Genomic DNA, 17,498 nt, shown 5'->3' on the forward strand with positions numbered 1-17,498 from the left:
TTTGGAAAGTTTCAAGTTCAAGTATGCTTCCTTGTAGTTATATTAGTAGACATCGGTCAACTATGGCAGCCACAGGCATGAAAGATTATGGCAAAGATTGTGACATTTTTTAAAAGATGCAGTTGTTCCTGTCTATGTTTTCAAAGGGAACTTCCTTTTGGAGAGATGTCCCATGTGACCAGCTATGTGATGCAATTTAGGTGAAGTTCTGTAGACTACCTAGTAGCAAGTCAGATTTCACCACCATTTCATGAAAAATAATGTGTGGTACTCCCAACCTATTGTACCCTATCCATTGCAGGTTACACTGCACTAGATTATCTCTGCCTGTATCAAAGGCAATCATCTGGAACTAGCCAGCCATTTTGTTTTTCCCCCTAAAGCTGATGAGACTGAGTGAGGACATTTGCCCCATCTCAATGAAGACAATTCTGATGGAAAAACTGATGTTTTTGCAATAGACAAGAATAACATTTCAGCATTATGCCCACAACCAAAGCATGTATTTCAGTGGTCCAAACTCTACGTTTCCTTACTGTAGCCTAATTCACAATCATGAGTCCGAGATTAGATGGTGAGTGTAAACATCTCTTTCTAGCTGTCTGACAGCTTCTTCGACTGCGTTGTTTAGAGGGGAGGCGCTTCATATCTACCACCTAGGTTTTTGCTTCAGTACCGAATGTTTTCCTGCGCGACACAGTTGCTGCGCAAACGTTGGAGAGCTGGCTGAAAACATTTCATTCGCATGGAGTTCTCTCTCTGCTCACTTTGACGTTTTAGTGATATTGTTACATAATAATTCATTAATATTCTATTTATTTCCCACAAGGCTACGACTGTGAATTCTCTGCTTTGCCTAATGTTCAGAGTTTTAATCATCTGCAACCGCATGCCTGGAGTGGTTGGTGTGTTAGCAACGCGCTTGGAAAATCACCGCCTCAGGCAAAGTAAAGTGGTTTGGTAAGTTGGTTTTATACTCTATGCTATCAAATTTCTAGATTTTGTTTTATTCTTGTGAAGATAATATTTTATGTAAAACTCACATATTATGCAAAGCATAGCCTATGCATGTCTTTCTGAATGATTTTCTACAATATCTTATAGGAAACAGAGAAGGTAGGATATACTGCTTATCAAAGCCTGACAGTAGCCTATTAGTCAAGAGACCAAAACATGTTATCAAGCCTATATCGCTCTATATATATTCGCAATTCATTTGCATAATTTGTAGTTATTTTATTATATCCTGCTCATTTGGTGTGTGACTAAAAGGGGAATAATGTGTTTGCCCTTCAATCAAATAGACTACTGTGTGATTTACAGGACATTACAGAAATCACAAGTCCTTGTATTCTTGTTGTCTACTGGAATACTGTTCAACACATGGCATACACGCACACCTATTCACTTTGCGCGCACACACACGAGCGTGCACACACACGCGCACGTACACAAACAAACTGTAACAGGTTGAGGTTTCCACTCTATGAAAGTAGAAGGGATGAAAAGGAGAAGACTACTCAATGAAACAACCTTCCATAAGAAATACAGTTTCCTCTTTTCCATGTATTTCCAACCTCTTTTTTAATACTGTACAATGTCATAGTCTGATCATCACAGGTAATACTATACCTGTGACATAAATAGTAGGAGATTGTACAATACTCACTCACTCACTCACTCACTCACTCACCCCCATCGTGCCAGCTGGCCATAGGGCAGCAACAAAGGCTCTCCATGTTAGCAAATGCATTATAAATAAAGTGATACCTATCATATCATTTATACGGTATATTTTGCCACAACACCAATGTGTTCATTCTTTGTGTCTGTATCGACTAGAGAGAGAGAGGGATCAAATGATATACATTGAACAAATCAAACAGCATAGGCAAAAAAACAACAACAACATTTAAACATAGCCTTATCTTATGGTCACTCCTCCATAATGTCCTGTCATTAAATGAGCTGGTGCTGCAGGTGGCTGTAGTCCACTTCTCTACCTGGGAGAGAGAGGGACTTTAAAACCCCAGGGCTGGACTCCCTGTGTAGCCAGTTACACGGCAGCTTCCACAGACAAGCGACAAATTGGTGGTGTGAATGAGCAGCACCCAGTCGATGGTGTCACAGGGAGGTGGTACTCTGCTCAGACAGGTGCCAAGATAGCCTAACCCTGACCTCAAGTGTGAGGTGTCATCTCTGATATACTGGAAAACATACATAACCAACCAGACCAGATTCTCATCTAGCACTTCAAGTTAGGCTGAAGAGGTTCACTAATCGATGGCTGACCCGGTGAAACAACACATTTCTATGCATCTATCTGGTGTAAGTAACAACAATATATCATCTTTAAAAAAATATCAGAATCAGCTAAACGTATAAGTGCAGAGCCCTTTATTGTACATAGAAGGCTCTGGGTAGGTGTACAGTTTCTCACAGCTCCCATTTAGCGATAGAATAAAGAGTAACTCTGTGGGAACACTGTCTATGAGGGTGATGAGGGTAATATGGATTGCATTGTGGGAAAACAGCACACTGCTGCTTACATCCCTTTTTGTTCCATTCAGACAGCCACTTGTTGATTCAGGAATTTTCAGTGTTTTCAAACACGTCTTGTCCGGTGGGTGTGATTGTCATTGAGCTGCTAAGCTAGCTGCACATGCCCAGTTCAGATCTGGTTTTGAATGTCCACATTTGGTGTGGGAGAAGAGCCTATTTATGAGGCTCCATTTTCTCTGCAATGTCGCTCACATTCCCCATTCGTGCTGTCGGAGGTGGAACCAGACCTGCGCGAAATCTCCCCATGCAGAGAGAGAGAGAGTCGAGATGTGCATCAGAGAATCTGTGATGGGCCCTGTGTTGACAGGCCCTGAAACGCACACTGAGTGATGGGCTGTGTGTTTGCAATGCAGATGTAGGAGAGCCAAGTAAAGTCAAGCACCAGCCACATGGCAGGCCCGTGTGGTGAGAACGGGCCCTGATGTGCCTCCAAAGCGGATGGACAGATAGATATTAATGTTAACACTGTGGAAGGTGCTAACCACTTGTATAAGCATCCTGTAAATGTGTCTCAAGCTGCTCCCTCTCTCAGCTCTATTTTCCGCTGACATATTTATTCTGGAGAAATAAACGACAGAGCAGATTCGATTGACAGAGAGACATCTCTTTGCCAACATATAGTAGGCTCATTTCTGTGATAGCCCCTGCATAGTCTCCTTCTCTCCTCTTCTCCACTCCCTGCCTCCTCAGCCCCTCTGCCCAGGCCAAGCCAGATATAAATAGCCATGTGGATGGAGAGAATGTCAGCAAAGCCAGTGCCATGGCACATCAGCACTTTGGAAGAGCCAGGCAGGAGTTTTGTGCTTATTTCCTGTTTTTTCATTCCCTCCATTGCCCTGTTTTTGGCCGGCAGGTACTGCCTCACGCTGGTCACATGAGCTCTGTTTATACCTAGTTCTAACATGCAGCCTTTGTCCTGATCTTCAGGTGTTGATGATTAAAAGACGCATTTCGATCTGATTGTGATGAGATATTATAAGTGTAAACAGACAAGATCAGGTCATGACAAAGGACGGATGTTAACCGCAGGTATAAACAGGGCTTGGGTCACTGCAGCAAAACAGTTAGCCTTTATTCTGACTATGGACTAAACTTAGCCTTAAAAAAGACGCACAAAATGAATCTCAGGCCAGTCGGTGTATGTGGTATGTCCCAGGGAAGTCATGTACCTCAAAAATCTGAGGGCACACAACGTACGTAAGCATGCCGAGGGGGTGGTTTGATAATTTTGCTTTTTCAAACACCTGAAACAGCTTTTTCCTGCAATCTAGAGCCATACTCATATCATACTATGTCAAAAATGTATTTTTCTGCATATCTAAGCATACCTCATATCTCAGCATACTTCCTGTTTGTATCCTCCTGACTGGTGCTTATTATGCTTCTCTCCATCTCTTCTAAAAATCTGGTAAAAGATTGAAAGGAATGTGAGTCTTATTCAGTACATTCAGTAATTGCTTCAAAGGTCTACCAGCCTTGCCAGCAGGCATGCAAGATAAGATAGCTAGACAAGCTAGCTACTCTAACTTGATTGACAGCCTGAAAGGTTGGGAGATTGGGAACCTATCTGGGTTAGCTAAAGCCAACTTCATAAAATTGCTCGGTGGACAGAAGTATTACAGAGAAACCATTTTTTTTCTGTTCAAAAAGATAAAATAAATTAAAAGAAGAGGACAAATCTGAGGGGACACGTGCCTCTGTGCCCCCTATGGGCATGACGCCTCTGGCATATCCTGTCCACTTTCTCCCATTAAATGTAATTTTGAATCAGTCACTATCTGTCTATACACAGTCATAAACTGCTCCTAGTATTGCTGTCACTGCAGGTATTTTATCACCAGCGGCAACTGTGAGAAAGATTGTGGTCAGCTGCACCTAAGTGTTTCATGGCAACCACTGCATGTGTGAGCAGGCAAGGTGCAGACCAGAGTGAATGGTAGCTCGGGAACCGGGCTGAGAAGATTTCTATGCCGTTAGCATCGGAGGGGAATAGGATAGCAGGATGTGTATTAGTCCTGGGGAGGGAGAGAAGGCAGTGGGATAAGGGAGACAAACAACTTGCTCAAACTGGGCCATATAGGTTCATTGATGGGAATGCAGCCTCAGCCCCCAGGCAGAATGACATTCCTGTGCTGTGCACTAAAGCAGAAGGATATTCCTGTTACTACCATTAAAACTAAGCTCTCTGGTAGACAGCAGGCGCTATCTGTCCTGGTTAGTGGCATTATGATATGTGTGTGTGTCATACAGAGAGAACCTCAAAATACAACCACATTGAGGTGGAGGGTGACATGGGGTGTGCAGGTGCTTCCAGCACAGACGGCAGATTTAATTCCAATTTAATGTGTTTGATTTGATCCGTGTGGCTTGTTAACCAGACTGTGGCAGAGAGGGAGAGAGACAGCTCCCCCGGCTAGTGTGCAAGGTGTGGATGGGATGGCGCACGACGGTGCAACAGTGTGTGAAGTAGTGCCTTAAGCTCTGTGCTCCCCCAGATAACTAACTTCAATTTAAATGCAGATGGATGAAGGGTCCTACTCATCAGAGACTGGAGCGATATGATCTGTATGTAGGAGATCTGGAGGAGCTGGTGTTGTGTATCTGCCTCCAGAGGACTAATGTCCATATGGTAGGTGGAGGCAGGGGGAGAGAGACAGACAGAGGGATATATAGAGGGTCAGAGAGAAACAGGGGGAGTCAGAGAAAGACAGAGAGAGGCGGAGAGAAACAAGGAAGAGGGAGGCCAACCGAGTCAGGGGGAGACAGGAAGACAGGGGGAGACAGGAAGACAGAGGGAGATAGGGGGAGACAGGAAGAGACATAGGAAGACAGGGAGATAGGGAGAGACATGAAGACGGAGGGAGACAGGAAGAGACATAGGAAGACAGGAAGACAGAGGGAGACAGGGAGATACGGGGAGACAGGGAGACAGGAAGACAGAGGGAGATGGGGAGAGACATAGAGAGGCATAGGGAGACAGGGGGAGATGGGGAGAAACATAGGGAGACAGGAAGACAGGGGGAGATAGGGAGAGACATAGGGAGACAGGAAGACATAGAGAGGCATAGGGAGACTTTATTTTCTATTTTTATTTTACCTTTATTTAACTAGGCAAGTCAGTTAAAAACAAATTCTTATTTACAATGACGGCCTACCAAAAGGCAAAAAGCATCCTGTGGGGACAGGGGCCTGGGATTTAATTTTTAAAATAAATACAATATAAATATAGGACAAAACACACATCGCAAATAGAGAGACAACACAATTCTACATAAAGAGAGACCTTCGACAACAACATAGCAAGGCAGCAACACATGACAACACAGCATGTTAGCAACACAACATGACAACAACATGGTAGCAACACATGGTAGCAGCACAAAACATGGTACAAACATTATTGGGTACAGTCAACAGCATAAAGGACAAGAAGGTAGAGACAACAATACATCACAGAAAGCAGCCACAACTGTCAGTAAGAGTGTCCATGATTGAGTCTTTGAAAGAAGAGATTGAGATAAAACTGTCCAGTTTTCAGTGTTTGTTGCAGCTCGTTCCAGTCGCTAGCTGCAGTGACCTGAAAAGAGGAGCGACCCAGGGATGTGTGTGCTTTGGGGACCTTTAGCAGAATGTGACTGGCAGAACGGGTGTTGTATGTGGAGGATGTGGGCTGCAGTAGATATCTCAGATAGGGGGAAGTGAGGCCTAAGAGGGTTTTATAAATGAGCATCAACCAGTGGGTCTTGCGACAGGTATACAGAGATGACCAGTTTACAGAGGAGTATAGAGTGCAGTGATGTGTCCTACAAGGAGCATTGGTGGCAAATCTGATGCCGAATGGCAAAGAACATCTAGCCTTCGAGAGCACCCTTACCTGCCAATCTATAAATGATGTCTCCGTAATCTAGCATGGGTAGGATGGTCATCTGAATCAGGGTTAGCTTGGCAGCTGGGGTGAAAGAGGAGCGATTACGATAGAGGAAACCAAGTCTAGATTTAACTTTAGCCTGCAGCTTTGATATGTGCAAAGAGAAGGACAGTGCACCCTCTAGCCATACTCCCAAGTACTTGTGTGAGGTGACTACCTCAAGCTCTAAACCCTCAGAGGTAGTAATAACACATGTGTACACCATAGGGAGACAAGGAGAGAAAGGGGAAGACATAGGGAGACAGGGAGAGACCGAGGGAGACAGGGAGAGACCGAGGGAGACAGGGAGAGACCGAGGGAGACGGGGAGAGAAAGGGGAAGACATAGGGAGACAGGGAGGGACCGAGGGAGACAGGGAGAGACCGAGGGAGACAGGGAGAGACCGAGGGAGACAGGGAGAGACCGAGGGAGACAGGGAGAGACCGAGGGAGACAGGGAGAGACCGAGGGAGACAGGGAGAGACAGGGAGAGACAGGGAGAGACAGGGAGAGACAGGGAGAGACAGAGGGAGACAGAGGGAGACAGGGAGAGACAGGGAGAGACAGGGAGAGACAGGGAGAGACAGGGAGAGACAGGGAGAGACAGAGGGAGACAGGGAGAGACAGAGGGAGACAGGGAGAGACAGAGGGAGACAGGGAGAGACAGGGAGAGACGGGGAGAGACGGGGAGAGACGGGGAGAGACAGAGGAAGACAGGGAGAGACAGGGAGAGACAAAGGAAGACAGGGAGAGACAGGGAGAGACAAAGGAAGACGGGGAGAGACAGAGGAAGACAGAGGAAGACAGGGAGAGACAGAGGAAGACAGGGAGAGACAGGAAGACGGGGAGAGACAGAGGAAGACAGGGAGAGACAGAGGAAGACGGGGAGAGACAGAGGAAGACGGGGAGAGACAGAGGAAGACGGGGAGAGACAGAGGAAGACGGGGAAGACGGGGAGAGACAGGGAGAGACAGAGGAAGACGGGGAGAGACAGGGGAAGACGGGGAGAGACAGGGGAAGACGGGGAGAGACAGGGGAAGACGGGGAGAGACAGAGGAAGACGGGGAGAGACAGAGGAAGACGGGGAGAGACAGGGGAAGACGGGGAGAGACAGGAAGACGGGGAGAGACAGAGGAAGACGGGGAGAGACAGGGGAAGACGGGGAGAGACAGGGGAAGACGGGGAGAGACAGGGGAAGACGGGGAGAGACAGGGGAAGACGGGGAGAGACAGAGGAAGACGGGGAGAGACAGAGGAAGACGGGGAGAGACAGAGGAAGACGGGGAGAGACAGAGGAAGACGGGGAGAGACAGAGGAAGACAGAGGAAGACAGGGAGAGACAGAGGAAGACAGAGGAAGACAGGGAGAGACAGAGGAAGACAGGGAGAGACAGAGGAAGACAGGGAGAGACAGGGAGAGACAGAGGAAGACAGGGAGAGACAGGGAGAGACAGAGGAAGACAGGGAGAGACGGAGGAAGACGGGGAGAGACGGAGGAAGACGGGGAGAAACCGAGGGAGACGGGGAGAGACCGAGGGAGACGGGGAGAGACCGAGGGAGACGGGGAGAGACCGAGGGAGACGGGGAGAAACCGAGGGAGACGGGGAGAGACCGAGGGAGACGGGGAGAGAAAGGGGAAGACATAGGGAGACAGGGAGGGACCGAGGGAGACAGGGAGAGACCGAGGGAGACAGGGAGAGACCGAGGGAGACAGGGAGAGACCGAGGGAGACAGGGAGAGACCGAGGGAGACAGGGAGAGACCGAGGGAGACAGGGAGAGACAGGGAGAGACAGGGAGAGACAGGGAGAGACAGGGAGAGACGGGGAGAGACAAAGGAAGACAGGGAGAGACAGGGAGAGACAAAGGAAGACGGGGAGAGACAGAGGAAGACAGAGGAAGACAGGGAGAGACAGAGGAAGACAGGGAGAGACAGGAAGACAGAGAGACAGAGGAAGACGGGGAGAGACAGAGGAAGACGGGGAGAGACAGAGGAAGACGGGGAGAGACAGAGGAAGACGGGGAGAGACAGAGGAAGACGGGGAGAGACAGGGGAAGACGGGGAGAGACAGGAAGACGGGGAGAGACAGAGGAAGACGGGGAGAGACAGAGGAAGACGGGGAGAGACAGGGGAAGACGGGGAGAGACAGGGGAAGACGGGGAGAGACAGGGGAAGACGGGGAGAGACAGAGGAAGACGGGGAGAGACAGAGGAAGACGGGGAGAGACAGAGGAAGACGGGGAGAGACAGGAAGACGGGGAGAGACAGGAAGACGGGGAGAGACAGGAAGACAGAGGAAGACAGGGAGAGACAGAGGAAGACGGGGAGAGACGGAGGAAGACGGGGAGAGACGGAGGAAGACGGGGAGAGACGGAGGAAGACGGGGAGAGACGGAGGAAGACGGGGAGAGACGGAGGAAGACGGGGAGAGACGGAGGGAGACGGAGGAAGACAGGGAGAGACGGAGGAAGACGGGGAGAGACGGAGGGAGACGGAGGGAGACAGGGAGAGACGGAGAAAGACAGAGGAAGACAGGGAGAGACAGAGGAAGACAGGGAGAGACAGAGGAAGACAGGGAGAGACAGGGGAAGACAGGGAGAGACAGGGGAAGACAGGGAGAGAAAGGCGAAGACAGGGAGAGACAGAGGAAGACAGGGAGAGACAGAGGAAGACACGGAGAGACAGAGGAAGACAGGGACAGACAGAGGAAGACAGGGAGAGACAGAGGAAGACAGGGAGAGACAGAGGAAGACAGAGGAAGACAGGGAGAGAAAGGGGAAGACAGAGGAAGACGGGGAGAGACAGGGAGAGACAGGAAGACGGGGAGAGACAGAGGAAGACGGGGAGAGACAGAGGAAGACGGGGAGAGACAGAGGAAGACGGGGAGAGACAGAGGAAGACAGGGAGAGACAGAGGAAGACGGGGAGAGACAGAGGAAGACAGGGAGAGACAGAGAGAGACAGAGGAAGACAGGGAGAGACAGGGAGAGAAATGGGAAGACAGGGAGAGACAGGGAGAGAAAGGGGAAGACAGGGAGAGACAGAGGAAGACAGGGAGAGACAGAGGAAGACACGGAGAGACAGAGGAAGACAGGGACAGACAGAGGAAGACAGGGAGAGACAGAGGAAGACAGGGAGAGACAGAGGAAGACAGAGGAAGACAGGGAGAGAAAGGGGAAGACAGAGGAAGACGGGGAGAGACAGGGAGAGACAGAGGAAGACGGGGAGAGACAGAGGAAGACGGGGAGAGACAGAGGAAGACGGGGAGAGACAGAGGAAGACAGGGAGAGACAGAGGAAGACAGGGAGAGACAGAGGAAGACAGGGAGAGACAGAGGAAGACAGGGAGAGACAGAGGAAGACAGGGAGAGACAGAGAGAGACAGGGAGAGAAATGGGAAGACAGGGAGAGACAGGGAGAGAAAGGGGAAGACAGGGAGAGACAGAGGAAGACAGGGAGAGACAGGGAGAGACAGAGGAAGACAGGGAGAGACAGAGGAAGACAGGGAGAGACAGGGAGAGACAAAGGAAGACGGGGAGAGACAGAGGAAGACAGAGGAAGACAGGGAGAGACAGAGGAAGACAGAGGAAGACAGGGAGAGACAGAGGAAGACAGGGAGAGACAGAGGAAGACAGGGAGAGACAGGAAGACGGAGAGACAGAGGAAGACGGGGAGAGACAGAGGAAGACGGGGAGAGACAGAGGAAGACGGGGAGAGACAGAGGAAGACGGGGAGAGACAGAGGAAGACGGGGAGAGACAGGGGAAGACGGGGAGAGACAGGAAGACGGGGAGAGACAGGAAGACGGGGAGAGACAGAGGAAGACGGGGAGAGACAGGGGAAGACGGGGAGAGACAGGGGAAGACGGGGAGAGACAGGGGAAGACGGGGAGAGACAGAGGAAGACGGGGAGAGACAGAGGAAGACGGGGAGAGACAGAGGAAGACGGGGAGAGACAGAGGAAGACGGGGAGAGACAGAGGAAGACATAGGGAGACAGGGAGGGACCGAGGGAGACAGGGAGAGACCGAGGGAGACAGGGAGAGACCGAGGGAGACAGGGAGAGACCGAGGGAGACAGGGAGAGACCGAGGGAGACAGGGAGAGACCGAGGGAGACAGGGAGAGACCGAGGGAGACAGGGAGAGACCGAGGGAGACAGGGAGAGACAGGGAGAGACAGAGGGAGACAGGGAGAGACAGGGAGAGACAGGGAGAGACAGGGAGAGACGGGGAGAGACAAAGGAAGACAGGGAGAGACAGGGAGAGACAAAGGAAGACGGGGAGAGACAGAGGAAGACAGAGGAAGACAGGGAGAGACAGAGGAAGACAGAGGAAGACAGGGAGAGACAGAGGAAGACAGGGAGAGACAGGAAGACGGAGAGACAGAGGAAGACGGGGAGAGACAGAGGAAGACGGGGAGAGACAGAGGAAGACGGGGAGAGACAGCGGAAGACGGGGAGAGACAGGGGAAGACGGGGAGAGACAGGGGAAGACGGGGAGAGACAGGGGAAGACGGGGAGAGACAGGAAGACGGGGAGAGACAGGAAGACGGGGAGAGACAGAGGAAGACGGGGAGAGACAGGGGAAGACGGGGAGAGACAGGGGAAGACGGGGAGAGACAGGGGAAGACGGGGAGAGACAGGGGAAGACGGGGAGAGACAGAGGAAGACGGGGAGAGACAGAGGAAGACGGGGAGAGACAGAGGAAGACGGGGAGAGACAGAGGAAGACGGGGAGAGACAGAGGAAGACGGGGAGAGACAGAGGAAGACGAGGAAGACAGGGAGAGACAGAGGAAGACAGGGAGAGACAGAGGAAGACAGAGGAAGACAGGGAGAGACAGAGGAAGACAGGGAGAGACAGAGGAAGACAGGGAGAGACAGAGGAAGACAGGGAGAGACAGAGGAAGACAGGGAGAGACAGGGAGAGACAGAGGAAGACGGGGAGAGACGGAGGAAGACGGGGAGAGACGGAGGAAGACGGAGGGAGACGGAGGAAGACGGGGAGAGACGGAGGAAGACGGGGAGAGACGGAGGGAGACGGAGGGAGACAGGGAGAGACGGAGAAAGACAGAGGAAGACAGGGAGAGACAGAGGAAGACAGGGAGAGACAGAGGAAGACAGGGAGAGACAGGGGAAGACAGGGAGAGACAGGGGAAGACAGGGAGAGACAGGGGAAGACAGGGAGAGACAGAGGAAGACAGGGAGAGACAGAGGAAGACACGGAGAGACAGAGGAAGACAGGGAGAGACAGAGGAAGACAGGGAGAGACAGAGGAAGACAGGGAGAGACAGAGGAAGACAGGGAGAGAAAGGGGAAGACAGAGGAAGACGGGGAGAGACAGGGAGAGACAGAGGAAGACGGGGAGAGACAGAGGAAGACGGGGAGAGACAGAGGAAGACGGGGAGAGACAGAGGAAGACAGGGAGAGACAGAGGAAGACAGGGAGAGACAGAGGAAGACAGGGAGAGACAGAGGAAGACAGGGAGAGACAGAGAGAGACAGAGGAAGACAGGGAGAGACAGGGAGAGAAATGGGAAGACAGGGAGAGACAGGGAGAGAAAGGGGAAGACAGGGAGAGACAGAGGAAGACAGGGAGAGACAGAGGAAGACACGGAGAGACAGAGGAAGAAAGGGACAGACAGAGGAAGACAGGGAGAGACAGAGGAAGACAGGGAGAGACAGAGGAAGACAGAGGAAGACAGGGAGAGAAAGGGGAAGACAGAGGAAGACGGGGAGAGACAGGGAGAGACAGAGGAAGACGGGGAGAGACAGAGGAAGACGGGGAGAGACAGAGGAAGACGGGGAGAGACAGAGGAAGACAGGGAGAGACAGAGGAAGACAGGGAGAGACAGAGGAAGACAGGGAGAGACAGAGGAAGACAGGGAGAGACAGAGAGAGACAGAGGAAGACAGGGAGAGACAGGGAGAGAAATGGGAAGACAGGGAGAGACAGGGAGAGAAAGGGGAAGACAGGGAGAGACAGAGGAAGACAGGGAGAGACAGGGAGAGACAGAGGAAGACAGGGAGAGACAGAGGAAGACAGGGAGAGACAGGGAGAGACAGAGGAAGACGGGGAGAGACAGGGAGAGACAGAGGAAGACGGGGAGAGACAGGGAGAGACGGAGGAAGACAGGGAGAGACAGAGGAAGACAGGGAGAGACAGAGGAAGACGGGGAGAGACAGAGGAAGACGGGGAGAGACAGAGGAAGACGGGGAGAGACAGAGGAAGACGGGGAGAGACAGAGGAAGACGGGGAGAGACAGAGGAAGACGGGGAGAGACAGAGGAAGACGGGGAGAGACAGAGGAAGACGGGGAGAGACAGAGGAAGACGGGGAGAGACAGTGAGAGACAGAGGAAGACAGGGAGAGACAGAGGAAGACAGAGGAAGACAGGGAGAGACATAGGGAGACACATAGGGAGAAACAGAGGAAGACAGGGAGAGAAAGGGTAAGACAGGGAGAGACAGAGGAAGACAGAGGAAGACAGTAACAATCTTCTGGTTCCACTTACTGGAAGCCACTGTGTGACCTGTTACAGGAATAAGTCCCCAGCCCAGTGCATATTTTTAGTTTGCTGTGTTGTTCAGTTTGTTCTTGTTAGCCTCTCCTGTGCTGTGATGGGGCATCTGGCTCTCTGGCTCCAATCCATAAATGCCTTCGAGGCGTTTTACAGCCACTGACCCACCACCATACCTTCCGTGAGGGGGTAAAAAGACCCTGGCTGGTACTGGCACTGCAGGCCACACACCCATCTCTCTCTCCTGGAAAAGCGATGGATGACTTGGCGCAACATTTGCCATAGACAGAACTGTTCTGTCACAGCACAAGGTCATCCAAAAAGATCAATATACCTAATTTGATGAGTCATTGCAAATAGCTTTAATGGCACCATCCGATGTAATTGTGTAGGTAACTTCCAAAATAATGGAAACATTTGAGTAAATGAGGGATACCAAGTATATTGAAAGCAGATTCTTCCACATAGGTGTGGTTCCTGAGTTAATTAAGAAATTAACATCCCATCATGCTTAGGGTCATGTATAAAACATGTATAAAACATGCTGGACAGGCCATTATTTTGATTACCGTGGATATGCCCCCATAGGATGACAATGCCTCCATTCACAGGGCACAAATGGTCACTGAATGGTTTGAGGAGCATTCAAATGTCAACCATATGCCATGGCTGTCTCAGTCACCAGATCTCAACCCAATTGAACACTTATGAGAGATTCTGGAGTGGCGCCTGAGACAGCATTTTTCCATCATCAACAAAACACCAAGTGATGAATGGTGTCGCATCCCTCCAATAGAGTTCCAGACACTTGTAGAATCTATGCCAAAGTGCATTGAAGCTGATCTGGCTCGTGGTGGCACAACGCCCTATTAAGACACTTTATGTTGCTGTTTCCTTTATTTTGACAGTTACCTGTATGTTTGCCAGTTGAATAATTTATTTTTATTTTTATATATAAATGGAAAGAACTGATGCCCAATTTGGTCTGAAATTGGGATGTGTGCCTTTGTTGTTTCAGGTGAATCTCCTGCTGTCTGCTTCTGCTGTTCCAACATGACCTCAGGCCTCTGAAGACCTTTCTGTTATTCATCCTCCTGCGCTCTCTGTACCAATCTCCTGTCACTCTTACTCTATTCTACAATGGGTTCCCGCAGTCAAGGCAGCTTTTTCCACCATCACCACCACCACCACAGCTCGGTGGTGCCTACGGCCGTGCCAAGGCTTCTCACAGAGAACAGCAGTCTGCTAGGGGGCATCGCCCAGATCACCCCCAACCTCTTCCTGAGCCGGGGAAACGTGGCGTCCAACCGCAGCCTGCTGCTGTCCAAGGGCATCACCTGCGTGGTCAACGCCACTATCGAGCTGCCCAACTTCAACTGGCCCCACGTGGAGTATGTAAAGGTACCCCTGGCGGACATGCCCCACTCCCCCCTCTCCCTGTACTTCGACAGCATAGCTGATAAGATCCACAGTGTGGGGAGAAAGCGGGGGGCCGTGTTGGTGCATTGTGCTGCAGGGGTGAGCCGCTCAGCCTCCCTGTGCCTGGCCTACCTGATGAAGTACCACCGTGTGTCTCTGGCCGAGGCCCACGCTTGGGTCAAGTCCCGCCGGCCAGTCATCCGGCCCAACGGGGGCTTCTGGCGTCAGCTCATCGACTACGAAAGGAAGCTGTTTGGCAGGAACTCTGTGAAAATGGTACAGACACCTTACGGGGTGATACCTGACGTCTACGAGCGGGAGCGCAGGAATCTGGCACCCTACTGGGGCCTGTAGAGGAGAGCTGGGGCCTCGCCAATGGGAGGGAAGGAGACTGAGATTAGAGTGAGCAGGGCGGATGACCGACTCTGTTGCATCCCAGTCCTTCTCCCCTCCAGTCCTCCAGGGCTGCCGGTTCATGCATGTTCCCCCAGCCAGAGATGCAGAGTGAGATGAAGCGTGTGACTGTCTGTCTTTGTGAAGCTTAATTAATGAATGCATTGGGATGTAGGGAGTCTTAGTAATCAGTCACTACACTGCAGACTGGTTACTGGTGGGTGATGCTACACTACACTGCATCAACCCCCATCTGTCTGTCTCTGAGAGGGAGCAAGGCCTCCTCAAGTCTGGAATCCTCAGGACCAAAGGAGTAACAGAACCACGACCAAGCCAGACCCCAGATCAGCTGAAATGGCCAGACCCAGACTGTGACTTTGGAGTCTAGCTTGACTCCCCAGACTCCAAAGAACAAGAGCATTCTGGGAAGGTGTAGGTGGTGCTTTAGACTCAGCAATTCTGACAGGCAGCGGTGTGACTCACTGAAGTCCAGTCCCGACGTAAAGTCATGTGATAGTTTTGTGCCAGTTTTGCTGTTGTCTTTAATGTGAGAACTAGCAGCAGTCCTGTTCTGAGTTTAAAACTGTACAGAAATGTTTTGACAAATTGAATTATGCTCTTGGGAGATATTTGAAATCAAGAGAAGAAAATATATGGTGCCCAATGAATATTTAAAGCTGTTAGTGTATACACATTTGTAATCAATACATCTAAGGTTTAGTGTATACACTTAAAGGTCCCTATTTACTATGGGGATGATATTGCAGAATATACTGTACTGGTACTAATATTGTACAATATTATGCTGTTTTAGAACGTCACCACCCTCTGTTAAGAGGATGACAGTACTGTGTTAGAGACTTGGGAGAAACACTTTCTATTTCCCTCTTTTTGCCTCATATTGATGTTTAAGTGAAAAGAGGTCCTAGAAAGAATACAACCAGAGAGTCCTGGCCTTAACTGGTGTACTGTCATTGATAAACCTTCCTCTTTTTGGGGTTTTGGAAGAAGTCTATACTCTATACATGAAAAGATTTTAGATAAAATACTAATATTACTGTAGCAAGTGAACAATGCCCTTGTCACAGGTGTAAGCAGAAAGCCAAGTTTACATGAATTTAGTGCTCCATTCAATCTATCGCTGAAGCGTTACAGATTGTGCAATAGAAATGTAAAGGTCATTTCCGAATATGCAGCGTTTACCGTGAATGCAGTCTCTGCGGACATTGCCTTTACATTTGTATTACGCTGTAACTCTGAACTTCCACGATACGGATTGAATAGAGCCCTTAGTTTCATACCCTAAGGCATTGAATGATTGACAAGCTAATGTAACTGTTTGTGTTTGAAATTTATGACAAAATAAAATAAATTACTGATATGCATTGTCAGTTTATACTTTGCCTTGTAAATATGGAATAATACTGAAGCAGAGTAACATAATGGATCCAGATACAGTGTGACTGCACTAGTGTATATACAAAATATAATATATACACTGGGATTACCAAACATTAGGAACTAATATTGAGTTGCCTTTTGCCCTCAGAACAGCCTCAATTCGTCGGGGCATGGACTCTACAAGGTGTCGAAAGCATTCCACAGGGATGCTCCTCCCCTTCATCTACACTGATTGAAGTGGATTTAACAAGGGATCATAACTTTCACCTGGATCCACCTGGTAAGTCTATGTCATGGAAAGAGCAGGTGTTCTCAATGTTTTGTTTATGGAATGTTTCGGTAAGAATTTGGGGGACATTTTCAAGTCTTTTACTCAAGCACCTGATTCCTTTTTTGTTTTAGCTGGGCTCTTATTTTTTTATTTGATTGATAATGGTCAATATTCATCCTTGGTGTTGGTAAAGTCATCATCAGTTTGAGAGCTAATCAGTTAATTGTAACTGACCATGTAGATACTCATTGTAATATTCATAGTGATACTCACGGCCATGACATTGTTTGTCAGGTTTATTATTCAGACCAGTGGCGAATAAAGACGTAGTGAGGTTAACAGGACAATCAGTTTAGAATAATTGCAGCATTTTTCACTTTTGATAGATCCTGTTAAAGTCCTGCTATCCAGCCGTGCCAACAGTGAGGTTGGAATGATTATAACGTGGCTCTCTATAGCAACAAGAAGTTGCTGTAAAACATGATTGAATTTCATGGCTAATTTCAAAATGTACATTCCTACAACTTAACCGTGTGCTCTCTGTGTTTCTGTGACTTTAAATGTCTTTAATAGAGAGGTTGCTATAAAAGTACTCTGTACAGCAGCCCCTTCAACAGAAGACCATGGGTGCATCCCAAATGGCACCCTTATCCCTATATAGTGCACTTTGTTTGACCAGAGCCCGATGGTGTCTGTTCGCAAGTAGTGCTCTAGAAGGGGAATAGGGTGTCATTTGATTTGGGATGCAAACTATTGATGTTACTCACAACCATTTCCCCACAGAAGTCTTCAGATGGCACAGAAACGGTCTTCATTTGGCATGGCCACAGAGAACCAGACAGACAGTGATGGGGACTGTCTTGTGGCCCATTCTACTGAGGGATCTCCAGAATGGCCTACACAATAAACACCATTAACCACCCAGACACTGCCTCCATCAGATGACAGGCCAGGCATGATGAAGATGCAGGAGGGATGGATCCAAGTGATACATTTCTGTACCCGCTTGCTTTCCCCAATGGATTGACGCTCTGTGTGTGT

General features: G+C 49.5%; 1 protein-coding gene across 1 annotated transcript; it reads left to right on the plus strand.

Annotated features, from left to right (window-relative positions):
* The first annotated feature begins 249 nt into the window (after positions 1-249).
* LOC110507760 (dual specificity protein phosphatase 14) lies at positions 250-16,166 on the plus strand. Its single transcript, XM_021587973.2, has 3 exons — positions 250-574; positions 830-960; positions 13,992-16,166. The coding sequence occupies exon 3, from the start codon at positions 14,114-14,116 to the stop codon at positions 14,744-14,746; it is 633 nt and encodes a 210-aa protein (XP_021443648.1). The 5' UTR covers positions 250-574; positions 830-960; positions 13,992-14,113; the 3' UTR covers positions 14,747-16,166.
* Positions 16,167-17,498: the final 1,332 nt, after the last annotated feature.

Source organism: Oncorhynchus mykiss, chromosome 27 (assembly GCF_013265735.2).
Source record: "Oncorhynchus mykiss isolate Arlee chromosome 27, USDA_OmykA_1.1, whole genome shotgun sequence".
In the NCBI taxonomy this organism is placed as follows: domain Eukaryota; kingdom Metazoa; phylum Chordata; class Actinopteri; order Salmoniformes; family Salmonidae; genus Oncorhynchus; species Oncorhynchus mykiss.

Excerpts from the sequence above, each read along its gene's own strand:
- LOC110507760 (XM_021587973.2), top strand. The coding sequence starts at position 14,114 with ATGGGTTCCCGCAGTCAAGGCAGCTTTTTCCACCATCACCACCACCAC.